Genomic DNA, 20,170 nt, shown 5'->3' on the forward strand with positions numbered 1-20,170 from the left:
GTCAGACACTTAACCAACTGAGCCACCCAGGCACCCCTCTGACTTTTGATGAATGCACATAACCACCACTATAATCAGGATATAAAACACAAAAGTTCCATCACCCCCAAAATGTCCTGCCCCTTATAGTCAGTCCCTCTCCATTGCGCCTCTGTTAACCACTGGTCTGTCTTCTGTCTAAAGTTTTGCCTTTTTCAGAATGTCAGATACAGGGAATTAGGTCTTATGTAGTTGTTTGAGTAGGCACCCTTCACTTGGCGTCTGCATTTGAGATTCATCCATGCCATATGTGTGAGTGGTTGGTTCCTTTTTCTTGCTGCATAGTACTCTGTCGTGTGGCCCTACCATGATTTGTTAGTTGGGAGATGTCACAGTTGTTCTCCAGTTTTTTGGTGACTGTGAATAAAACCACTACGAACACTCACATACAGATTATTGTGTGAACATTTTATTTCTCTTGGGTGAATACCTAGGGGTGGAGTTGCTGCGTTGTACGGTGAAAATGTTTAATTTTGAGGAAAAGCCAACCTGCTTCCTTACATGGCTGTGCCGTTTTGCATTCCCACCAACATTTCCAGTTGTTCCTTATCTTCACAATACTTAGTATTATCTGGTTTTTGGTTTTATTTGATTCTTTTTTAAGTTTTTTTAATTTCAATTTTTATTTTAATTTAAATTCAATTAATTGACATATAATGTATTATTTGTCTCAGGCATACAGGTCTGTGATTCATCAGTCTTATATAATACCCAGTGCTCATTACAGCACATACCCTCCTCAATGTCCATCACCCAGTTACCCCATCCCTCCACCCCTCTCCCCTCCAGCAACCCTCAGTTTGTTTCCTATGATTAAGAGTCTTTTGGGGCGCCTGGGTGGCTCAGATGGTTAGGCGTCTGCCTTCGGCCTGGGTCATGATCCCAGGGGCCTGGGGTCGAGCCCCACATCAGGCTCCTGCCTCAGTGGGGAGCCTGCCTCTCCCTCTCCCTTTGCCTCTCTCCCTGCTCATGCGCGCTCTCTCTCTCTCTCTCTCTCTCTCTCTCTCTATCTCTTTGTCTCAAATGAATAAATAAAATCTTAAAAAAAAAAAAGTCTCTTATGGTTTGCCTCCCTCTCTGGTTTCATCTTCATTTTTTTTTCCTCTCTTCCCCTATGGTCCTCTGCCTTGTTTCTCAAATTCCACATATGAGTGAAATCATATGATAATTGTCTTTCTCTGACTGACTTATTTCGCTTAGTATAATACCCTATAGTTCCACCAACAATTTTATTCTTTTCTAAAGATTTATTTATTTGAGAGAGAGAGAGAACGAGTGTGCCTGTGAGCAGGAGGAGGGGCAGAGGGAAAGAATCCCAAGCAGACCCCCCGCTGAGCATGGAGCCTGACGGAGGGCTCAGTCTCATGACCCTGAAGTCATGACCTGAGCCGAAACCAAGAGTTGGGCACTTAACCGATTCAGCCACCCAGGCGCCCCTATTTTTATTTTATTCTTTTAAATTTTAGCCACTCTACTAGATGTGAATAGTGGTATCTCATCGTGATTTTACCACAGAGATGTTTAATGTATTTTTATGTGCTTATTTGCCCTCTGTGTCCCTTCTTTGCTGAAGCAATCTGTTCAAATTCTTTTCCCATTTTGGTGGTTTGTTGTTTTTGTTTTACACATTTTTTCTGAGTCCATGGCTGTGGCTGTCTTCACGTCCTTATAGTCTGTTTTTTGAAGAACAGTTGTTTTTAATTTTCTTTTTTTAAGATTTTATTTATGGGGCGCCTGGGTGGCTCAGTCTGTGAGCATCTGCCTTGGCTCGGGTCATGATCCCGGGGTCCTGGGATCGAGTCCCGCATTGGGCTCCCCGCTCTGCGGGAAGCCAGCTTCTCCCTCTCCCCCTGCTTGTGTTCCCTCTCTCGCTGTGTTTCTCTCTCTCAAATAAATAAATAAATAAATTCTAAAAAAAAAAAAGATTTTATTTATTTGTCAGAGAGAGAGCACAAGCAGGGGGGAGCGGCAGAGGCAGAGGGAGAAGCAGGCTCCCCACTGAGCAGGGAGCCCGATGCAGGGCTCGATCCCAGCACTATGGGTTCATGACCTGAGCTGAAGGCAGACGCTTAATGACTGAGCCACCCAGGTGCCCCAAAAAGTCCTAATTTATCAATTTGTTCTTTTATGCATCTTGCTTTTGGTATTTCATCCAAGAAGTCTTTGCTGAGGGGCACCTGGGTGGCTCAGTGGGTTAAGTGTCCAACTGTTGGTATTGCATCAGGTCATGATCTCGCAGTCATGGGATTGAGCCCTGCACAGGGCTCTGTGCTCAGCGTGGAGTCTGCTTCAGATTCTGTCTCCCACTCTTGCTCTCTTTCTCTGTCTCTCAAATAAATACAATCTTAATGAAATCTGCCTAACCCAAACTCACAAGGATTTTTTTCCCTCAAACAAGAGTTTGTCTTGTTCTCTGAATCTTTTTTTTTAAAGATTTTATTTATTTATTTGAGACAGAGAGAATGAGAGAGAGAGAGCGCACATGAGAGGGGGGAGGGGCAGAGGGAGAAGCAGACTCCCTGCCGAGCAGGGAGCCCGATGTGGGACTCGATCCTGGGACTGCAGGATCCTCACCTGAGCCAAAGGCAGTTGCTTAACCAACTGAACCACCCAAGCGCCCTTGTTCTCTGAATCTTACCTCTTTTTTAAATCGACTCTTTCCTTTTTTCACGGAGGTGATGCCTTCTCTTTGGCCTGAGAATATCAGTTCCAATTTTGTAGTTGGTCTCTGTTTCCTTCGGTTTCCTTCTTCTGTCTACACTGTCTCTTCCTTCTAGATGATTTCTGTGCCCCCTCCCATTGATCATTTTGGTGTCTGGATCTTGTTTTTTGTTTGTTTGTTGTAACCACTGCGGGGCTCAAACTCATGATCCTGAGATTAGGAGTCACACACTACTGACTGAGCCAGTCAGGCACCCTGGTCTCCATTTTTTTTTTTTTTTAAGATTTTACTTTATTTATTTGACAGAGAGAGACACAGCGAGAGAAGGAACACAAGCAGGGGGAGAGGGAGAGGGAGAAGCAGGCCCTCCGCTGAGCAGGGAGCCCGATGTGGGGCTCGATCCCAGGACCTTAGGATCATGACCTGAGCCGAAGGCAGACGCTTACCGGCTGAGCCAGTCAGGCACCCTGGTCTCCATTTTTTATGAAGGCTTTCCTCAGATGTCTGGTGACCCTTGGCTGCCAGCCTGGTGTTAAAGGGGGCACAGGGAAGCAGAGTGGGACTGTGGGCGCGTGGCAGGCTTGTGGCCCAGTGGCCTTTCTCCGAGTCCTGGCCCTTTCTTGGAGGTCCCCAGGGTGAAATCCTTCAGTGTGGCTGCCAGTGTCTGGGAGCCAGGAGGTGAGGAGGTAGCCAGTGTCCTCCCTTCTCAGTGCAGGGTGCCTCCCCCAGCCGCCCTGTCATTGAGGTGCCTCGCCGTGCCCACTGCAAAGAATGCGTCGAATGGAAGGGTACTAAGAAAAACCAATGCCCGGTGGTCTGCCTGCATGGAGATCGCCTGTTGACAGGTTATAAAAGGTTAAATATATGCACCTGGCAAAAAATCCAAATAGCGTAAAATGGTAAGAGTAAATCTTCCTCTTCCCCTGCCCCGGCTTTCCCTCCATGGAGATCATGCTCACCCTTCCTCATTTCTCATGTATCCCTGGGGGCGGGGTGGGGGGGTAGTAAACCCTTCATGGTTTGTTCCTCCACAAGCACTAAACCTGCTCTTCAGCCTCTCACTGTGCTCATTCAGCTCTGTGTTTGGGGATTATTCCCGATCCGTTGTGTAGATGGCGCAATACTCTCTCCACGGCTGCTACTTGTCTGGAACCGATGTGTCGTCATGTCTGTAACCAGTCACCCAAGGGTGGACGCTGCGTCTTTGCTGTTCCGCAGGACACGGTGGCAGCTGTCCTCGGACATGTCCTCTCGTGCACTTGTGTAGACATACTGGTCTTGTAAATGGCTAGAAGGGGAGTTGCTGGAAAATCCCGCCTTGGGATTTTTGTCCAGCATTTTCTTTGAGCCCTTGGCAGGAGAAGTCATGCTGCCGGCAGCTGGGATTTTGGCCGAGGGGAGGTGCACGTGATGGGCTGCGATCCAGGGCCAGACCGCCCCGCGCACTCACTCGAGCTGCCTGTGTGCCGTCCAGGTGTATAAAACCCTGCGAGACGCCGTGGTGACCATGTACCGGACCGAAGGCCCCTTGGTTTTCTACAAAGGCTTGAACCCCACCCTGATCGCCATCTTCCCCTACGCCGGCTTCCAGTTCTCCTTTTACAGCGCCTTGAAGCACGTGCACAAGTGGGTCCTGCCCGCCGAGGGAAGGAACAACGGTGAGAAGCCCTCACACGAAGAGAGTCCGGGTTTCCACTGTCCCCTCCCCCAAGCCAGAGCATCTCTTTCTGATCCTTGTAGGAGCTAAGGCCTTCTGTCAGAGGCTAGGACATCCCCATTCTCTGAACCCTGCTCTGTCGCACTGCCAACCAAACCAACCAGGCCAACAGCTTGCAGACCCTGTCAGCCCTTGCCACCCCAGCAGTGGTACTGTCAACATTGATTCTCCTCCCAAGCCTTGAACCGAGTCACACCGCAGAGCCTGCAAGCTCCTTCTTCCATTCCCTTCTTATTGCCATTCGACCCAGAGTGGCCGTGTTTGGTTCTCCTCAGAGATTCAGGATGCTGGTGGGTCTTAGTTTTACGGTAGAGGCTTAGAGCTCTTGAACTTGTCTTCCCCCGATTTCACTTTCCTCCTTTCCCCTCAATCCCACTTTGGTTCAGAGAACCTCAGAAACCTGCTCTGTGGTAGCGGAGCTGGAGTCCTCAGCAAGACCCTCACATACCCCCTGGACCTCTTCAAGAAACGGCTGCAGGTTGGCGGGTTTGAGCGGGCCCGAGTCACCTTTGGCCAGGTGAGCCGATCCCCTGCAGAGAACTCTGAGCCTTGCCCCTCACCTGCCCATTCATCAGCATCAGCCCCCATAGCCCATCCCCAGGGATCCCCAAACACATGGGAAAGCCACACACAGCCCTGTGCATGTTGGACACTGTGGGATGATCCAGGCAAAGGAGGGTTCAGTGTTTGATCTCAGAAAGTGTTCAGTTCAGGGTGCCTGGGGGGCTCAGTAGGTTAAGTGTCCGACTCTTGATCTCAGCTCAGGTCTTGATCTCGGGGTCATGAGTTCAAGCCCTGTGTTGGGTCCATGCTGGGTGTGGAGCCAAGTTCAAGTAAAAAAAAAAAGAAAAGTGTTCAGTTTGGGACAAAGAACATAATCATATAAGAAAGGTCCCCAGGGCGCCTGGTTGGCGCAGTTGGTTGAGCGTCTGACTCCTGGTGTTGGCTCAGGTCATGACATCGGGGTCGTGGGTCAAGCCCCACATTGGGCTTTGTGCTTGGTGTAGAGTCTGCTTGACCCCCTCCCTGTGCTCCTCCCCTGCTCTCGAGCTTGAGTGCTTGCTCTCTCTTTCTCAAATAAATCTTAAGAAGAGATAGGTCCCCAAAATACTAAAGAACCCCGAGGAGACTCCCACCGGTGCATGAGGTTGTTTGCTTTATTCTGTAGGGGTTCCTGGAGAGGGGTGAATGAAATCTGATCAACTAAATTATATATATATATATATATTTTTTTTTAAGATTTTATTTATTTGCTAGAGAGAGAGTACAAGCAGGGGGAGCAGCAGGCAGAGGGAGAAGCAGGTTCCCTGCTGAGCAGGGAGCCCGATGTGGGGCTCGATCCCAGGATCCTGGGATCATGACCCAAGCCGAAGGCAGCCGCTTAACCGACTGAGCCACCCAGGTGTCCCTAAGTTATATTTTAAAGGCACTAGAAGCTTTGTCATTCACAGAAGCCCCCATTATAGGTGATTTTGTAATGTTAATAGTCTTTCCTTAGTCGGCTTAGATTTTGCAAACTGGATTTTCACCTGCTGCTTTGGGGGCACCATCCAGTGGTTGGCTGGGGGTGGAGCAAGGGGGGAGTAACTCCAGCGCTTTCCCCTCCAGAATCTGGGAACCTGGGATATCCACACAGGAAGAAACATGCCCGACAGATGTCAGAAAAGAGTGGCCTGCAACCGGAGACAGAAGGGAGGGAGCAATCCTTACTTGGGGGAGGGGAAAGTATTGAGTTAGTTGTAATCCGTCTGTATTGTAGGAAATTCAGAGAAGTCCTGGAGACAAAAAGATAAAACTGACATGTAACTCCCAACACCACCCCCCGCAGAGATAATGAGGCAGAACCATTGGCTGTAGTTTTGTTTCTTTGCGTAAACATATACGTGTACCTTTTAACACAGGGTGGAATACAAGATTTTATAACCTCCTTTTTCCACTTACAAACTTGTCCTGAAAGAATGGTTTGAATTTGCACAGGGAGAGTTGCTGAGAGCCCAGGACAGAGGAGAGCCTTGTTCCTAACAGATTTTGTGGCCAGTTTGGTGGGAGGACCGGTGGGGGGTCAGGGCAGAGCAGGGGGAAGAACACCAGGCTGTGGAGCTTGGATTTGATTCTTTTTTTTCTCTTTTCCTTTCCTTTTTTTTTTTTTTTTTTTAAGTAAGCTCTACGCCCAGTGTGGGACTTGAACTCACGACCCCGAGATCGAGTCCCACACTCTACCAACCAAGCCAGCCAGGCGCCCCTTGATTCTTTATAATGTCATTATCACAATGGGGAGTTAGTGGAGATGTGGAGAGAGCAGGGCTTGAGGGGAGTTGAGTCTTGGGGACGCGAGTCTGGCAGCGGTGTGTGGCGAACTGCGAAGGCCGGACTAGAGGCCAAAGCGAACAAGGGCCGGATTCAGATCCACTGCCCAAGGTGGGCCAGGCGGGATGGGGAAAGGGTCCTTAAGAGGCCCAGTCAGTAGGCGCTCTGTCCAGTGCTGATTTTCAGGCACTGCCTCTGTTAAATCTGAATTATTAGTCCACTTGGAAGAGAAAGAAAAGGTTAAACTATGTCTTTTTGCCTTCATTACTTGTCCAGCCAGTGCTGACTGGGAGCTGTAATGTGCCAGGTGCTGGGCTGACGGAAGAAAGAGCCAGCATCCGTGTGTTAATCACTTCCTCTGTCTTCTTGCTCTGCCCAGGTTCGCAGCTACAGGGGCCTCCTGGATTGTGCCCAGCAGGTGCTCCAGGAGGAAGGCCCCACGGGCCTCTTCAAGGGCCTGTCCCCAAGCCTGCTGAAGGCTGCTCTCTCCACCGGCTTCGTGTTCTTCTGGTATGAGCTCTTCTGTAGCCTCTTCCACCACATGAAGAAGGCAGACAGCTAGCCCCCAGGGCAGGAAGGGCGGCCTCCGGAAGGAAGGCAGACTCCTGTACCATCTCTTGCTGCCCCGAGGGCTGTTGCCCGCTCCCTGCCTGCCGGGCGGCTCTGCCGTGACTAGAAGGGCAGGGGCCTTCTCGGGGGGATGCAGGGCTTGGCCTGTGGGGACGCAGCCACGTTGGTCCAAAGGAACTTGAGGAGCTTTCTCTGTGTGGTCCTGGCTTGCAGGAAAGACGGCAGCGACCCCCCTGCACTTCTCAGCACCTTCTGCCCAGAGAACTCTCCGGGCTGTGGGGGTGGAGGGGCCACGGCTGGAGCCTGAGGGCTGGGATTGGGCCCTGTGCGGGGGCCTGGTCCTCTCATGTGCGCTCTTACTCCCACCAGCTAATTTAATACACACGGAAGCTACAAGCACATTCCTTATTTCACTCCATCTTCCCTTCCACATCACGTCCCTCCTCACAGAGTATGAGGGAGGGAACCCTTGGCTTCCTCAGATTCCATTTTCCTCAGTACTTGCATCCCTCGTGCAGCTTTGCTTCTGGTTCTGAGGGGAAGAATTAGTCACTTTATAGCCCCCGCCCCCCATGCCCAGGTCCCCCTCTCTGTGAAGTCCCGCTCAGGCTGTTCTCTCTCCTGGGTGGGACAGAGCGTGGCTAGAGGGCCTCTGGGGAAAACAGATCCCGGTGGCCCACAAGAAGTGGGGGGCTGTGCTGATGGGGAGGAGCTGTGGGGTAAAGGTGGCAGCCTTTTTCCCCAGTCTGCCTGGGGTCACTCCTCTTCCATGGGGTGGGGGCGGGAGCCTTACAGCTGGACCTGTTGGCATCACCTGCCCGCTCAGCATCCCCTCCATGATCAGCGTGGTGCTACGTGTGTCCTGTCACCCCAGGAGGCCCACAGCTCTGAAGCAGCCTCATGAAGTGGGTGGTAGAAGGAAACGGTCGGGCAGCCAGCCTGCTGAGGGCAGTGGTGTCAGGGGCTTGTCAGCACAAGAACTCACAACAGCTACTCGTCTGAGCACAGAGGAGAAACTGCAGTTAGGGGGTGAGACCAGGAAATCTATAGAACACAACCACCACCCTTTTCACCCAGTTCTGCCCCCCGACCCCCCAGGGGAGCCAGGGTGGAGGAACAGCTGAGCCGCCTGCAGGACTTCACCCTGCCCTCAGTCTTGGGCTCTTGCTCCAGCCTCTGCACCCACTGAGGAGGAGAGCAGGGGCCGGGAGCAGGCCTGTGTGGGTGTCATGGCCCTTGGACCCCTTCTGTCATCAGAGCGGTTTTGGCTCTGGCCTGGGGCTTTGTGACGTGTCTGGGACCCTGAATCCTGAAGCTTCCCTGCTCCCGGCTGCTGATTATGAACATCCAGGCTGTGGGTAGGTGGTGCTGCAACACCCACAGGGTTTGGGGCACTGGAGGCCTGGGTTTGGGGCTGCAGGAAAGCTGCCTGAATGTATCTTTTAAGAAACTCCACTTTAGTGGAATAAAGTAAACTTTATTCTCTTCATCTCTCCTACTCATTATTTTGCTGCAGCTGCTCTTTCTCATCCATTTGCTGGTGACCACTTTGGCCAGCCCTTTTGACAGGAGGAGAACTACTCTGGCAACAGGAAACCGCAATGGACACTTGACTGTGCTACCTACCGGAAGAGGCGCCTTTCCAGCCCCTTCTGGCTGCCCTTCTGCAGCCCAGGGCCGGCGTCAGGGAAGGCCCTCAGCTGCTGGGCGCGCGCCTCTTCCCCAGCCGCAGCCACGACCAAGTCAGGGGCTTGTCCAACTCGTCACTCCCAGCATCTCGCGGTGGCAGGCTGGCGGGGGCCGGGGGGGGGGGTCCTTATTCTTGAGCTGGTCCATTGATTTTCAACTTATTTTACCAGTACCGTTTGTACTTGGAGTAGGAGAGGGGGTAGAGGGGGTTGATCCAGCCCTTACAGGCCCCCTGCCTTCTCTCGCGTGGCGGGGGGGGGGGGTAGAAGTGGAGGGCAGGCGGCCGCCACCTATGCGTTCCTGTCCCTCCAGCCACGCCGCGCGGCCCCGCCGTCTCCTCTTTGGATCCCGTTTTAACCCGAGCCCCGGGCGTGAGAGCGGGACGGGGCCGCCACCGCTGCCGACCGAGGGCTTCGGGCCGAGGAAGGTCGGGCGCTACCGCCACGGACCTCGGGAGCCCGCGCGGCGAGGATGGCGTCGCCGGGACTCCGGCAGGTGGCGCCGGCGAGACGGCCCCGCCCCTCCACGCTGGCCCCGCCCCGGCGCCGCGCTCGGAAATGACCTAAGCGGCGGCGAGGCCCGGCGGGTCGCTCCAGCTCTGCAGCGCGGCGGACCGGGGGCGCGCGCACCATGCCCGCCGAGCGGCCTCCGGGCACGCGGGCGCGGTGCCGGCCCGGCAGGTGGGTCCCGGCGCTCGCATGGCACCGCACCGCCTCTTCCGCCCGCGGGACCCGGGACGGCTCCCCTGCCCCGCCCGGAAGGGCATTCCGGGCTTGGGGAAGCTGCCCGGTTCTGGAGATTCCCCGAGGTCGTCCTTTGACCAGGGGGGAGGCACGGCGTCCGGAGAGGGGACTCCAACAGGGACTGCATCTGGGAGACGTGTCATTTCGCTCCCCTCTTCTTTAAGAGAAAGGCTCCAGAATGGACCTCAGGAATTAGAGGAGTCCTGAGTGGGCAAGGCCGGGTTTCTGCCGCTCGGGAGGCCAGTTTAACCAGTCCGTCCCGGGGAGAAGTTGGCCTGGACAGGAGCAGTTAGGGCCCCGCACCCGCCCACACAGGCCAGGCCAGGGGTTGGAGGGGGCGGGTTTGGGGACTTAGAAGGACTCTGACTAAAGCCGAGGGAGGGGTCGGGGCCAGGGGATTGGAACTCTGCTGGGACAGACCTGTCCAGAGCCCCCAGCCGTCACTCGCCCGAAGTCGTGCTGGGCCAGCAGCTTCCAGGCTGGTTTACATAGGGCAAGTGTCTGATATGCCCCTGTCCACACCCCCAGTGCAGCTCACCGCACCCCAACCGTGGTATCAGTGGAGAATATCCCTGCCTACTCTGGAGACTGGACGGTCAGCCCGTTCACCTTTACGTCTCTACTCCCGTGTAATCCCAGAAGCTACAAGGGTTCCTAAACTGAGCAGCAGGTGCCTGGCTGGTGCCCAGTCTCCACTAGAAGCCAAGCTTGCTGGGCCCTCAGCCAACCACCCAAGGCAATGGACTGGCTGGGAGCACCTGTCCCAAGTGCTGGCCAGCCCTGGCCGGGGCCTGCAGGACTAGAAACCCTGACCCCACGCTGCACAACTGAGGCCTCTCCCTTCCCCGCTCCTCCTCCCCAGGTGCTGTCATTAGTCCCACCTCAGTAAAGAGCTGTGGGGGCTGAATGGTCATGGGGGATCCTGGTAGAGAGGAGTATAAAATCCAGTCTTTTGATGCAGAGACTCAGCAGCTGCTGAAGACAGCACTCAAAGGTGAGCATGGAGCCCCCTCCTGAGCTGCAGAGAAGGGGCCTAGGGCACAGGCCTGGAGGCCTGAGCCTTAGCCAGGGAATGCCCAACCCTGTCCCTTTGCTTTCTGAGAATAAAAGTCAGCAACATCGCTCTCGGACTGGAGGACAAGTCACATTTAGGCCAATAATTGAAAGTATGAATCATAGAGTCACCTCTCGGGCAGTAAAGCCATTTTTTTTTAAAGTACCCATGAGAGCGGGGTGGAGCACAGAGAACGGAATTCTCGTCTCCAGAGCCCTTGCATTGGCCCTGGCTTCTGTATTGCCACAGCAGGTGGTCTTGAATGTGCAGAGATGGCTGACTTGGGACAGAGGATGGAGCATTCTGCTTGGCAGAGAAGATGCAGTCATTGTCCTGGATCAGTGCCTTCTGCAGCACTCAGAAGTTTGACTCAGCTAACAATTAGTAATGCCCATCACATGCCAAGCTAAGCCTGTTGGGGAGGCCCTGCCTGGCCCGCCTTGTCAGGTGTTCATGTGTGTGTATTGTAAGAGCACTTTCTTCCATGAAATTGCTGTCAAATACATCGTTATTCAGTGTTCCTTCTGCAACCTAGTGCCAGGAAATGTGTGCCCTAAAAAACTAGCATTCTTTGATTAATCTCTAACGGCCACCTGTCCCAGCCATCAGTCGCCCAGTGGAGCTGTTCTGGTGTGGGGCTACTTCTCCTGGCATTTTCTGGTCTTTTAAAATGTAAGTGTATCACGGGAGTGCTCTTTTGTAAAAACATCTCAAATCCTTAGAAGCAAGTGGAAACAAATGTGGTAACTCAGCAGCTCTAGACTCCCCACCTATCTCTACTCTAGATCCAGGTGCTGTGGACTTGGAAAAGGTGGCCAATGTGATTGTGGACCATTCTCTGCAGGACTGTGTGTTCAGCAAAGAAGCAGGACGCATGTGCTATGCCATCATTCAGGTGGGCTGGGACTGGTAGAAAAGCGGGGAGACACTTTGGGAGAGGTCGTGGCAAAGGGCAGGAGGCCTGGCCAGCAGGGCAGAGGTGGAGGGTCAGACAGGAGGGTCCTCAGCCACCAAAGTTTGAGTGGGGGTCGCCATGGCACCGCCCCCGGCTCACCATCCTTTCCCTGGCTCACAGGCCGAGAGCAAACAAGCAGGCCAGAGTGTCTTCCGACGGGGACTCCTCAACCGGCTGCAGCAGGAGTACCAGGCTCGGGAGCAGCTGCGAGCCCGGTCCCTGCAGGGCTGGGTCTGCTATGTCACCTTTATCTGCAACATCTTTGACTACCTGAGGGTGAGGCCCCGGTAGCCACCCTGGGCGGCAGAGACAGCCTGTCTCCTTCAGCCGCTCAGTGCTCTGGCCCCTGCTGTCCCCCCACAGGTGAACAACATGCCCATGATGGCCCTGGTGAACCCCGTCTACGATTGCCTCTTCCGGCTGGCCCAGCCTGACAGTCTGAGCAAGGAGGAGGAGGTGGGTGACCCCAGTTCAGACAGCTGTGGAGGTGGGTGGTCCCTGGCTCAGCTCAGAATACCAGCACACTGTCCATGAAGAGCATCCAAGAGCATCACTTCCCAGGGCAAGAGCCTGGTGGGGATATTCAAGGCCTGTCTCAGTTCCAGGACAAGCTGCCAGGCTTGGAATTTATTCAGAACAGAGAGCAGCCAAAACCTACAGGCTCAGAGGCTTTCTTCCCAGTAGGAAAGCCAACCTGTGATAGGAACCCAGCTGTGGATACAGATGGCCCAGAAACAGAGTCAGGCAGGGTGGGGGAGGGGTAGGAAGGTTGGGTTAAGCGGCAGCTTGGAGACAGGCCCCGCATCCAGCCTGGCCGGCGAGACCCATGGCAAGTCCTGAACTTGTCTCCTTTCACGTAAGATGTGGCGAACACCAACCAGGTGCTGTGAGCAGGTCAGGAGGAAACAAGTGTGTGGGGCTGAGCAAGCTTGCCGCTAGAGCTCCCTGAATGGCTGCTCTGTGTGCCCTGGGGTCACCTCCAACTGCCCCCTGCAGGTGGACTGCCTGGTGCTGCAGCTGCACCGCGTGGGGGAGCAGCTGGAGAAGATGAACCGACAGCGCATGGATGAGCTCTTTGTCCTGATCCGGGACGGCTTCCTGCTCCCAAGTGGCCTCAGCTCCCTGGCCCAGCTGCTGCTGCTGGAGATCATCGAATTTCGGGCAGCCGGCTGGAAGACGACCCCGGCTGCCCACAAGTATTACTACAGCGAGGTCTCCGACTAGGCCTCCGGTTCACGCTGCATCACCAGCAGCACCGGCCTCTCACCTGCCCAACTCCCTGCCCCTCCCAAAGACCGTCCCTTCCAGACCCTCACCAGCTCCTGAGAGTTTCCCACTTACGCAGTGGTCCTGCCCTGAGCACCTTCCCTCCCGGATTCAGAGACCTCAGGACCGGGGAAGACACCAAACAGAGCTGCCCCCACCATCCCATCAACCTCTCCCCCAGCACCTCCAGCCTGGGCCAGGCAAAGGCAGCCTCTAACACCCACTGCACTGTGTAACCGCTGGTGCGACAGCCAACCTGGGGGCCTCGGCTCCCCCATCCCCATAGCTACTGGTGAGGTACTTTGGGACATCGAGGGGCACAGCACAGGGCACACCAGAAACTGCTTTTTATACATTTTATACAAGGACCACTTCGGAAACAAACGTATTTCCAGTCGATTTTAGTAAATGGCAGTACCACCTCACATGCGACACCAGTTCAGGGCGAGAATTTTCTAATAAACCTTTTCCAATGTTAAAACTGCTTCCTTTCATATCCTCCCCCAAAGTTCTACCCCAAATTGAGGAAGAGAGGCTGGATGGACCCTAAGTTCCTAGGAGAAATCCAAATTGATACATTCCCTCTTTAAATGAGATGGGACAGGAAAATAAGTTCTAGCTCCCAAAGAAAGGACTAACAAGCAATAAATACGTTGCTCCCCCCTTAAGAAGGAACTACTTAACCCACAAGGGTATTTCGCTGTGACAGTGGCTCCCACGATCTGGCAGCAGAGAGCCTCCAGCCTCCCTCTACCACCAGCGGTAGTGAGCCAGGGCACGGTTGGCCTCCGCCATCTTGTGCATGTCATGCTTCTTCTTGATCACAGGGCCCTGGTTGTGAAAAGCCTCCAGCAGCTCATGTGACAACTTCTCCGGCATCAGCATCCGCCGGTGCTTCTTCTCCCGGCACTCAGTAATCATCCACTTCATGGCCAAGAAGCGACGACGACGGTCGGGAAGTGGCACAGGGACCTGGATGGGACAAGACCCCGGGCAAGTTAGTCCAAGACCTTGTCGGGGCGGCAGCCTCCTTCTGCCCTGAGCTCTAAGGAGTAGCCACAGGTTCCCTCTGGGCCAGCTCTGACAACACTCCTGAGAGGCCTGGCTTCTCCTCTTTGAGTCCCCCTCGCCCCTGGGTGCCCTCAGTGTAGCAGACATAGAGGCATTCATTGAGCAAAAGCTCATTAGGCAGAGACCTCTCTCACCTCTAAATGGAAGCTCAGCCAGGTTGATATGAGCATCAACTGGGAAAAGCCCCATCAAGCTGGGGTGACTTAGCCAACTCAGATCAGGGGTGCCTAAAAACAAGACCCTCTTGTCCAGAATCTTTTGCTAGACCGCCACTATATGCCAGGTACCTAGGGACACACCAGACCCTAGGGATACAGACATTAACGAGTCTCCACCCTTATGAAGTTTACATTAAAAATCAGAAGCCAAGCACGCTGGCTTATGACGACGACACAGAATTAAATGCTAGGACAGAGCCTCATTCAGTTCAAGAAATGGCAACGAAACACCAGTCATGGGTCAAGTGCTACTCCAGACGCTGGCGTACAAAGATGAGTTATACACAGTCCCCCACCATGAGAAGCTGACAACTTACGACACAACATCGTGGACAGAACCTGCTCCCAATAAAACTATCAATCTTGGCCCAACTCTGGGCCTTCCCACTCCCAAGTGCTCCCCAACCCACCACCACCAGCTTGTTCCATGGGTGGGGAGCCCTACCTTCCGGGCTCACCTGGTAGAAATGGCCGCCTCTGAGAATGGGCACCAGCCCTATCACAGGCTCACAGTTTTTCAGTGCTTGGTGGAAGATGGTGTAGGGGTTGCGCTCAATGGTTGCCTGTTCCTCAGCAGAAGCAGCTCGGTACTTCTCAAACTGCTTCCTTTTCACAGCTTCCAGAGTCTGCAAAGGGATACACTGGAAGATGCTGCCCCAGACTCCCTAAAGGGTTTATCCAGCTGAGCTAATACCTTGACCTTTCCTCCTCTGCCATCCTGTTCTTTTACAACAGTGTGGCCCCTCTCTCAGCACTTCTAAGGCAAAGTTCTTAAATGCCTCCTCTTTTTTGGAGGAGGACCAGGGCAGTAGACAGAGATTTGTGATTGGGGGAGTGAATGCTGGCTGCTGGCTCCTGCAGGACTTCATTACAGCCGCCGCCTCCACACATACACACGGGGTCATTTTTTTTCCCCCAAAATTTTTATTTGAGAGAGTGCGAGTGAGCATGAGTGGAGGGACAGAGGCAGAGGGAGAAGCAAACTCCCCGCTGAGCAGGGAGCCCAGTGCAGGGCTCAATCCCAGGACCCCGGGATCATGACCTGAGCCGAAGGCAGACACTTGACTGACTGAGCCACCCAGGCGCCCCAGGGAAGGTAGTTTTTTTTTTTTTTTAAAGTAGGCTCCATGCCCAGCGTGGAGCCCGACATAGCGCTCGAATTCACGACCCTGAGACCAAGACCTGGGGTGAGATCAAGAGCTGGACGCTTAACCACCCAGGGACCCCATACAGGGATGGTAATTTTTTTTTTTTAAGATTTTATTTATTTAATTGACAGAGAGAGAAAGAGAGACAGAGAGAGGGAACACAAGCAGGGGGAGTGGGAGAGGGAGAAGCAGGCTTCCCGCCGAGCAGGGAGCCCGATGCAGGGCTCGATCCCAGGACCCTGGGATCATGACCTGAGCCGAAGGCAGTCGCTTAACCAACTGAGCCACTCAGGCGCCCCCCCCTTTTTTTTAAAGATTTTATTTATTTATTTGACAGAGAGAGACAGCAAGAGCAGGAACACAAGCAGGGGGAGTGGGAGAGGGAGAAGCAGGCTTCCCGCGGAGCAGGGAGCCCGATGTGGGACTCGATCCCAGGACCCTGGGATCATGACCTGAGCCGAAGGCAGACGCTTAACGACTGAGCCACCCAGGCGCCCAAGGGAAGGTAATTCTAATGGCAGGTATATGAAGCTGTTCTTTTTTTAAGCTAAACTGATAGAACCACATACAAAGATGAAAGCAAGGAGACAGGAAAGACGTGTTACCTGCGTCATGAGGGATCTGGCCAGTACTTTGTTTCCTCCTTTCATCATCATGTTGGTGAATTTACTTCAAGGAGAAAAACAAAATGTTTAGATTTCCCAAGCTCTATCACAATCCTTACTGTAGACCCTCCCTAGTATAGTCCCAGTCCGTGGAACAAAAGTGTTTGCTTCCATCTAACCTGATCACGGGGTCTTCAAACACAGAGCTTGTTTTCGCTGCTGGGGCAGCTTTGATAAGCTGAGTCTTCCTGAGTTCCTGTTCATACTTCTCCTCCTCAGTCAGCTCGGCCAAGGCCTTGCGGTAATACTCCTTGTCAATCTGTGGATCCCTGTATTCAGGACCATAGCGGCTCCACCTCACTTGGGTTAGCCTGAGAGGAGGGAAGAGGAAGAGGCCGGCAAAAGCTGACTCCACAAGTAAAAAGGCTTGACTTAACAATGGGCCTGTTTGCCAACCCGCCGACGAGTTAAGAGCGGCACGGAGACCGCTAGGCAAAACTGAACGCAATAATTCTGGCTCTTGTCCTAAGAGGTGGGTGGGCCTCCCCCAAACAGGCCAGGAAAGTCTCCTCCTCGTCAAGTGCCAACGGTAAGGCGAGGTTCCTGAACCTCAGGATAGGCGCCCCGCCTAAGCATCTCGCCCCCCGCCCCCGAAAATCCCAGCTCAGAGCTCTTTGGTAAGACCGCGCTTTCAGCTTCGACTCAGAACCCCATTGGGCTGGGGAAAATCGCTAAGCCTTCACAATGGCTCGAAGTCACGCAGCCAATTCAGAGGTTTGGACCGAGGTATCCTGGCCCCCAGGTTCTCTCCAGGTTCCTGCGCGTTCTGCCTGTGGCCCTTTCCTTCCTGCAGGTCTCTCCGTGAAGTCCCAAGCGGCACCCCAGCTTCCTGCCGCCCTCTCACCCTGGAAACCGCGGGACAGCACTCCGCAGGTTCAGCGCCAGCACCGACCAACCTCGCGCAACCTTCACCGCGGGGGCAGCCATCTTGGCTGGCCACAAGGACCCCACGAAGGCTGCCCTCGGCGTGCCTGAGCGAGTGATGGGAGACGGGGGGAAAAGCTCCGCAGGGTCCTAAATCTGTGCGTCACACCATTAATCCGGGCGTTAAGTCTCTCACTCCGAGGTCCAAAGGCAAGACTCAAAAGGAAACATTCGGCGTCTCATCCGCCGCAGTCTGACGCCACTCTCGGCGGCGGCGCCCTCTCTTCTCAGGCCCCCATGCAGGCCCCGCCCCGACTCGTCTCTCACAGGTTCTCGCGAGATTTGAGGCCGTTGGGCCGGCCCGGGCTGCTGCAATATGGCGGAGGCGGAAGGGGAGAGCCTGGAGTCCTGGCTGAGTGAGTAGCCGCGGCCGCTTCTGTCTGCCCTCGAGCCCCCTCTCCGCCGCCCCGCGCCGCCCCACCCCACCCCACCCCACCCCACCCCGCCCCGCTCCGCTCCCAGAGACCCGCGGCGGCGTCGCCTGGCAGCCCGTGCCTGGGCTCGCCCTGGCAGCGAGCATTCCGCGATCACGCCCCTTCCCCAGCAGGGCGCCCGGGCCCCCGCCCCGCGCCTCCTCCCACTTCTGCGCGCGGCGGCGTGAGCTCGGGTCCGCTCCGGGCCCCGCGGGCTCTGGGGAAGCGGCAGCCAGGTGCTTCCGCCTGGCATGGCATCGGCGATTTGGGGAGATTGTGGTGGGGCCGCGCGCCGCCGTGACTCCGGGACCCCTGGCCTCAGCATACACACACAGCTTCAGAATTGCGACCATGTATTTAAGAAGTGGCCGCCTCGCGCAGGCAAAATGTTTGAAGTGAGAAGAATCCAAAAAGGGATAAAGAGCAGCTCTGCCCTTTTCCTGCAGTGCCCAAACCTTGGTGATGTCTGTGTTGGGGACACACACACTTGAACATCTTAACGAGTCATTCATAGGTAACATATTCTGAGCAAAGCAGAGGAGCACAGCCTAGTGCTGTAGTTACAGCGGCCTATTGCTCTAATTGTTAATTCATATTGCTTATTAAGGAAATACGGGTTACCCTTGTTAGCACATAGTATTCTGCTGAAAGGTTAATAAGTTAACTTTCCTGTGGGCTTAGAAGAGGCCCCTGGAGGCCTCTTTAAGTGAAGGCAGAAATTGGACAGAGTGATAAGACAGGATGCCTAGAGACTGCCTTGTGCAAGATCTGTTATTTACTAGAGCCTCCAGGCTTTTGGAGGTAATGACTGTTTCCTCCAATGTCCTGACCTTTTTTAATAAGAAACCCCCTTCAGGTGGTTGAACCTAGGTTACCTTTGCAAAATCTGCAGTTGCAGGCAGGTCACAAAGTCCTCTGTGTATAGGGAATTGTTCTCCAGGGAGCTCAGAGTACTCCAAAGACATTCATTTAATTCCTTTATCAAGTATCCTAGCGAAGCAGGTACTACTGTCACAATTTCACAAAAAGAGGACACACTGACTAATCACACCACTTACCCAGAGCCATCCAACCAGATATAACTACGCTAGAATCAATTTGATTCATAGATATTAATGGGGACATTGGAGTAATTTGACCTAAGCTGAGTTTAATCGGCTAAGTTTAGAGTTATATTTTGAAATAGGAGAGGGACAGACCTGTTTTTGAGGGAGAGTGGAAATGGTGAGTGGGGCAATGGGGTGGTATCTCTGTAGATAATAGAGCTGAGACTGGCCTTTGATCTTTCCCATTGGTTAGAGTGACATTAGGGGCGGTGTTAAGATTCTTTCCATTCTTTTTTTTTTTTTTTTTAAGGTTCCATTCTTCTCCCTTGTTCACCTTCACAGTTCTTATGACTTATTGGTGTGAACTTATCAGTTGAATGAACCAGTGTTTGAGGTTTAGCATTGTGTTAGTCTAGGTCCTTGTCGTCACTCCATGGTTTGCCAGAATTATTATAGAAGCCTTTGCTGGGCCCGGTTCCTCAAGTGTCTCCCCACCTCCCTTCCGTCCACTTCTGTGTAATCAGGTCGTTCCACTGCTGCGCACCTACTGCCGCCTCTTTGTGGCTTCCCGAGAGTCTCCTTGCTGGGCTGGGTCAGGTGTTCTTGTCCCCCCGGCACACCCTAATCTCCTTCCCTTTGCTCAACTAAATGCTTTAAGACCCATCCCAGATTCTCCTTGCCCACAGACTGTCTCTTGATGACTTCAGCCTTCTCATCTCAATCAGTCCATAACAAATACCTACTCATCATGGAACAGTACACCAAAACAAATTATGTAATATATGGTGATTAACATAACAATAAAAAATTAAAAAAAAACAAATACCTACTCTATGAGGTATTATGAAAATTAAGTTCCAGCTGTCTTTGCCTTCAGTTTGATAAAGATGATGCTGGGGTGGATAAAGCATTCGTAAAAAGATACACATACAGGGCGAGAGCTGTAAGTACTCAAATGCAGACAGTTTCTTTAGGAAATTGGGGGTAAGCGGAATGGAAAGATGATTCTCTCAGGAGGTGGCAATCAAGCCAGGCCTTGAATGCCCAGAAGACTGGGGAAAATTGGCTAAGAAAACACTAGACAGGGGCGGCTGGGTGGCTCAGTTGGTTATGCGTCTGCCTTCGGCTCAGGTCGTGATCCCAGGGTCCTGGGATCGAGCCCCGCATCGGGCTCCCTGCTCGGCGGGAAGCCTGCTTCTCCCTCTCCCACTCCTCCTGCTTGTGTTCCCTCTCTCGCTGTGTCTCTGTCAAATAAATAAATAAAATCTTACAAGAAAAAGAACACACTAGACAGTGATGTAAATAGAGCAAACCATGTTTGGGGCATACGGGAACAGGTGCTTGTCTGGTTCAGGCAGGGAGCTCCTGTAGGAGTGTGGTAGGAGAGAAAGCTGGGAAGTTAAAACTAAACTCTGGAAAAGCTTGAATTCCAGCCCAGGAAGTTTAAATTTCAACAGTTATCAGGTCCCCGTTCTTACCGTAGCTGTGAAGTCAGTGTTTTAGGAGGATCGGTATAGGGGTTTCATATAGGATGGCAAGAAGCAGAAGTTCTGGAAGCAGGTGAAGAAGGAAGGAGGTGGGGTGGGGGCAGGGGTAAGAAAGGGAGAGATTTAACAAGACATTGAGAAGGAGGGGGCCCTGGGTTTGCTGGAAGTGGGCGAGAAGGAAGGGGCCCTGGGTTTG

At 53.5% G+C, this 20,170-nt stretch overlaps 4 protein-coding genes across 14 annotated transcripts in view; 3 read left to right on the forward strand and 1 right to left on the reverse strand.

Annotated features, from left to right (window-relative positions):
* The window catches only part of SLC25A19 (solute carrier family 25 member 19), a 19,236-nt gene extending 10,139 nt beyond the window's left edge, over positions 1-9,097 (forward strand). For 7 of the 9 annotated variants that reach the window (XM_025859878.2, XM_025859880.2, XM_025859882.2 and 4 more), the window contains 3 exons: positions 4,176-4,359; positions 4,805-4,935; positions 7,105-8,784. In XM_025859878.2, coding sequence (XP_025715663.1) covers positions 4,176-4,359; positions 4,805-4,935; positions 7,105-7,287 — 498 coding nt within the window. In that variant the 3' untranslated portion in view covers positions 7,288-8,784. Of the gene's footprint in view, positions 1-4,175; positions 4,360-4,804; positions 4,936-7,104; positions 8,785-8,811 lie in introns of those variants that run through there. The other 2 variants (XR_012376193.1, XM_025859881.2) reach the window with 2 other exon arrangements.
* A 424-nt stretch (positions 9,098-9,521) lies between these two features.
* On the forward strand, positions 9,522-13,483 carry MIF4GD (MIF4G domain containing). Of its 2 annotated transcripts, XM_025859884.2 has the most exons (6): positions 9,527-9,664; positions 10,590-10,721; positions 11,567-11,676; positions 11,857-12,012; positions 12,100-12,192; positions 12,733-13,483. In XM_025859884.2, the coding sequence occupies exons 2-6, from the start codon at positions 10,634-10,636 to the stop codon at positions 12,958-12,960; spliced, it is 675 nt and encodes a 224-aa protein (XP_025715669.1). In that variant the 5' UTR covers positions 9,527-9,664; positions 10,590-10,633; the 3' UTR covers positions 12,961-13,483. The 2 variants fall into 2 exon arrangements, with proteins under 2 accessions (XP_073742166.1, XP_025715669.1); XM_073886065.1 differs by lacking the exon at positions 11,857-12,012 and having other exon boundaries at positions 9,522-9,664.
* MRPS7 (mitochondrial ribosomal protein S7) lies at positions 13,389-17,268 on the reverse strand. Its single transcript, XM_025859883.2, has 5 exons — positions 16,949-17,268; positions 16,224-16,415; positions 16,045-16,108; positions 14,750-14,917; positions 13,389-13,974 (listed from the first exon to the last, which is right to left on the reverse strand). The coding sequence occupies exons 1-5, from the start codon at positions 17,029-17,031 to the stop codon at positions 13,753-13,755; spliced, it is 729 nt and encodes a 242-aa protein (XP_025715668.1). The 5' UTR covers positions 17,032-17,268; the 3' UTR covers positions 13,389-13,752.
* A 15-nt stretch (positions 17,269-17,283) lies between these two features.
* GGA3 (golgi associated, gamma adaptin ear containing, ARF binding protein 3) overlaps positions 17,284-20,170 on the forward strand; it is a 15,786-nt gene continuing 12,899 nt past the window's right edge. The window contains exon 1 of one of the 2 annotated variants that reach the window (XM_025859874.2): positions 17,284-17,384. In XM_025859874.2, the coding sequence (XP_025715659.1) occupies positions 17,345-17,384 (40 nt within the window). In that variant the 5' untranslated portion in view covers positions 17,284-17,344. Of the gene's footprint in view, positions 17,385-17,736; positions 17,956-20,170 lie in introns of those variants that run through there. The other variant, XM_073886058.1, reaches the window with a different exon arrangement.

Source organism: Callorhinus ursinus, unplaced genomic scaffold (assembly GCF_003265705.2).
Source record: "Callorhinus ursinus isolate GAN/ISIS: 27379988/994484 unplaced genomic scaffold, GSC_fseal_2.0 scaffold68, whole genome shotgun sequence".
NCBI classification, from domain to species: Eukaryota; Metazoa; Chordata; class Mammalia; order Carnivora; family Otariidae; genus Callorhinus; species Callorhinus ursinus.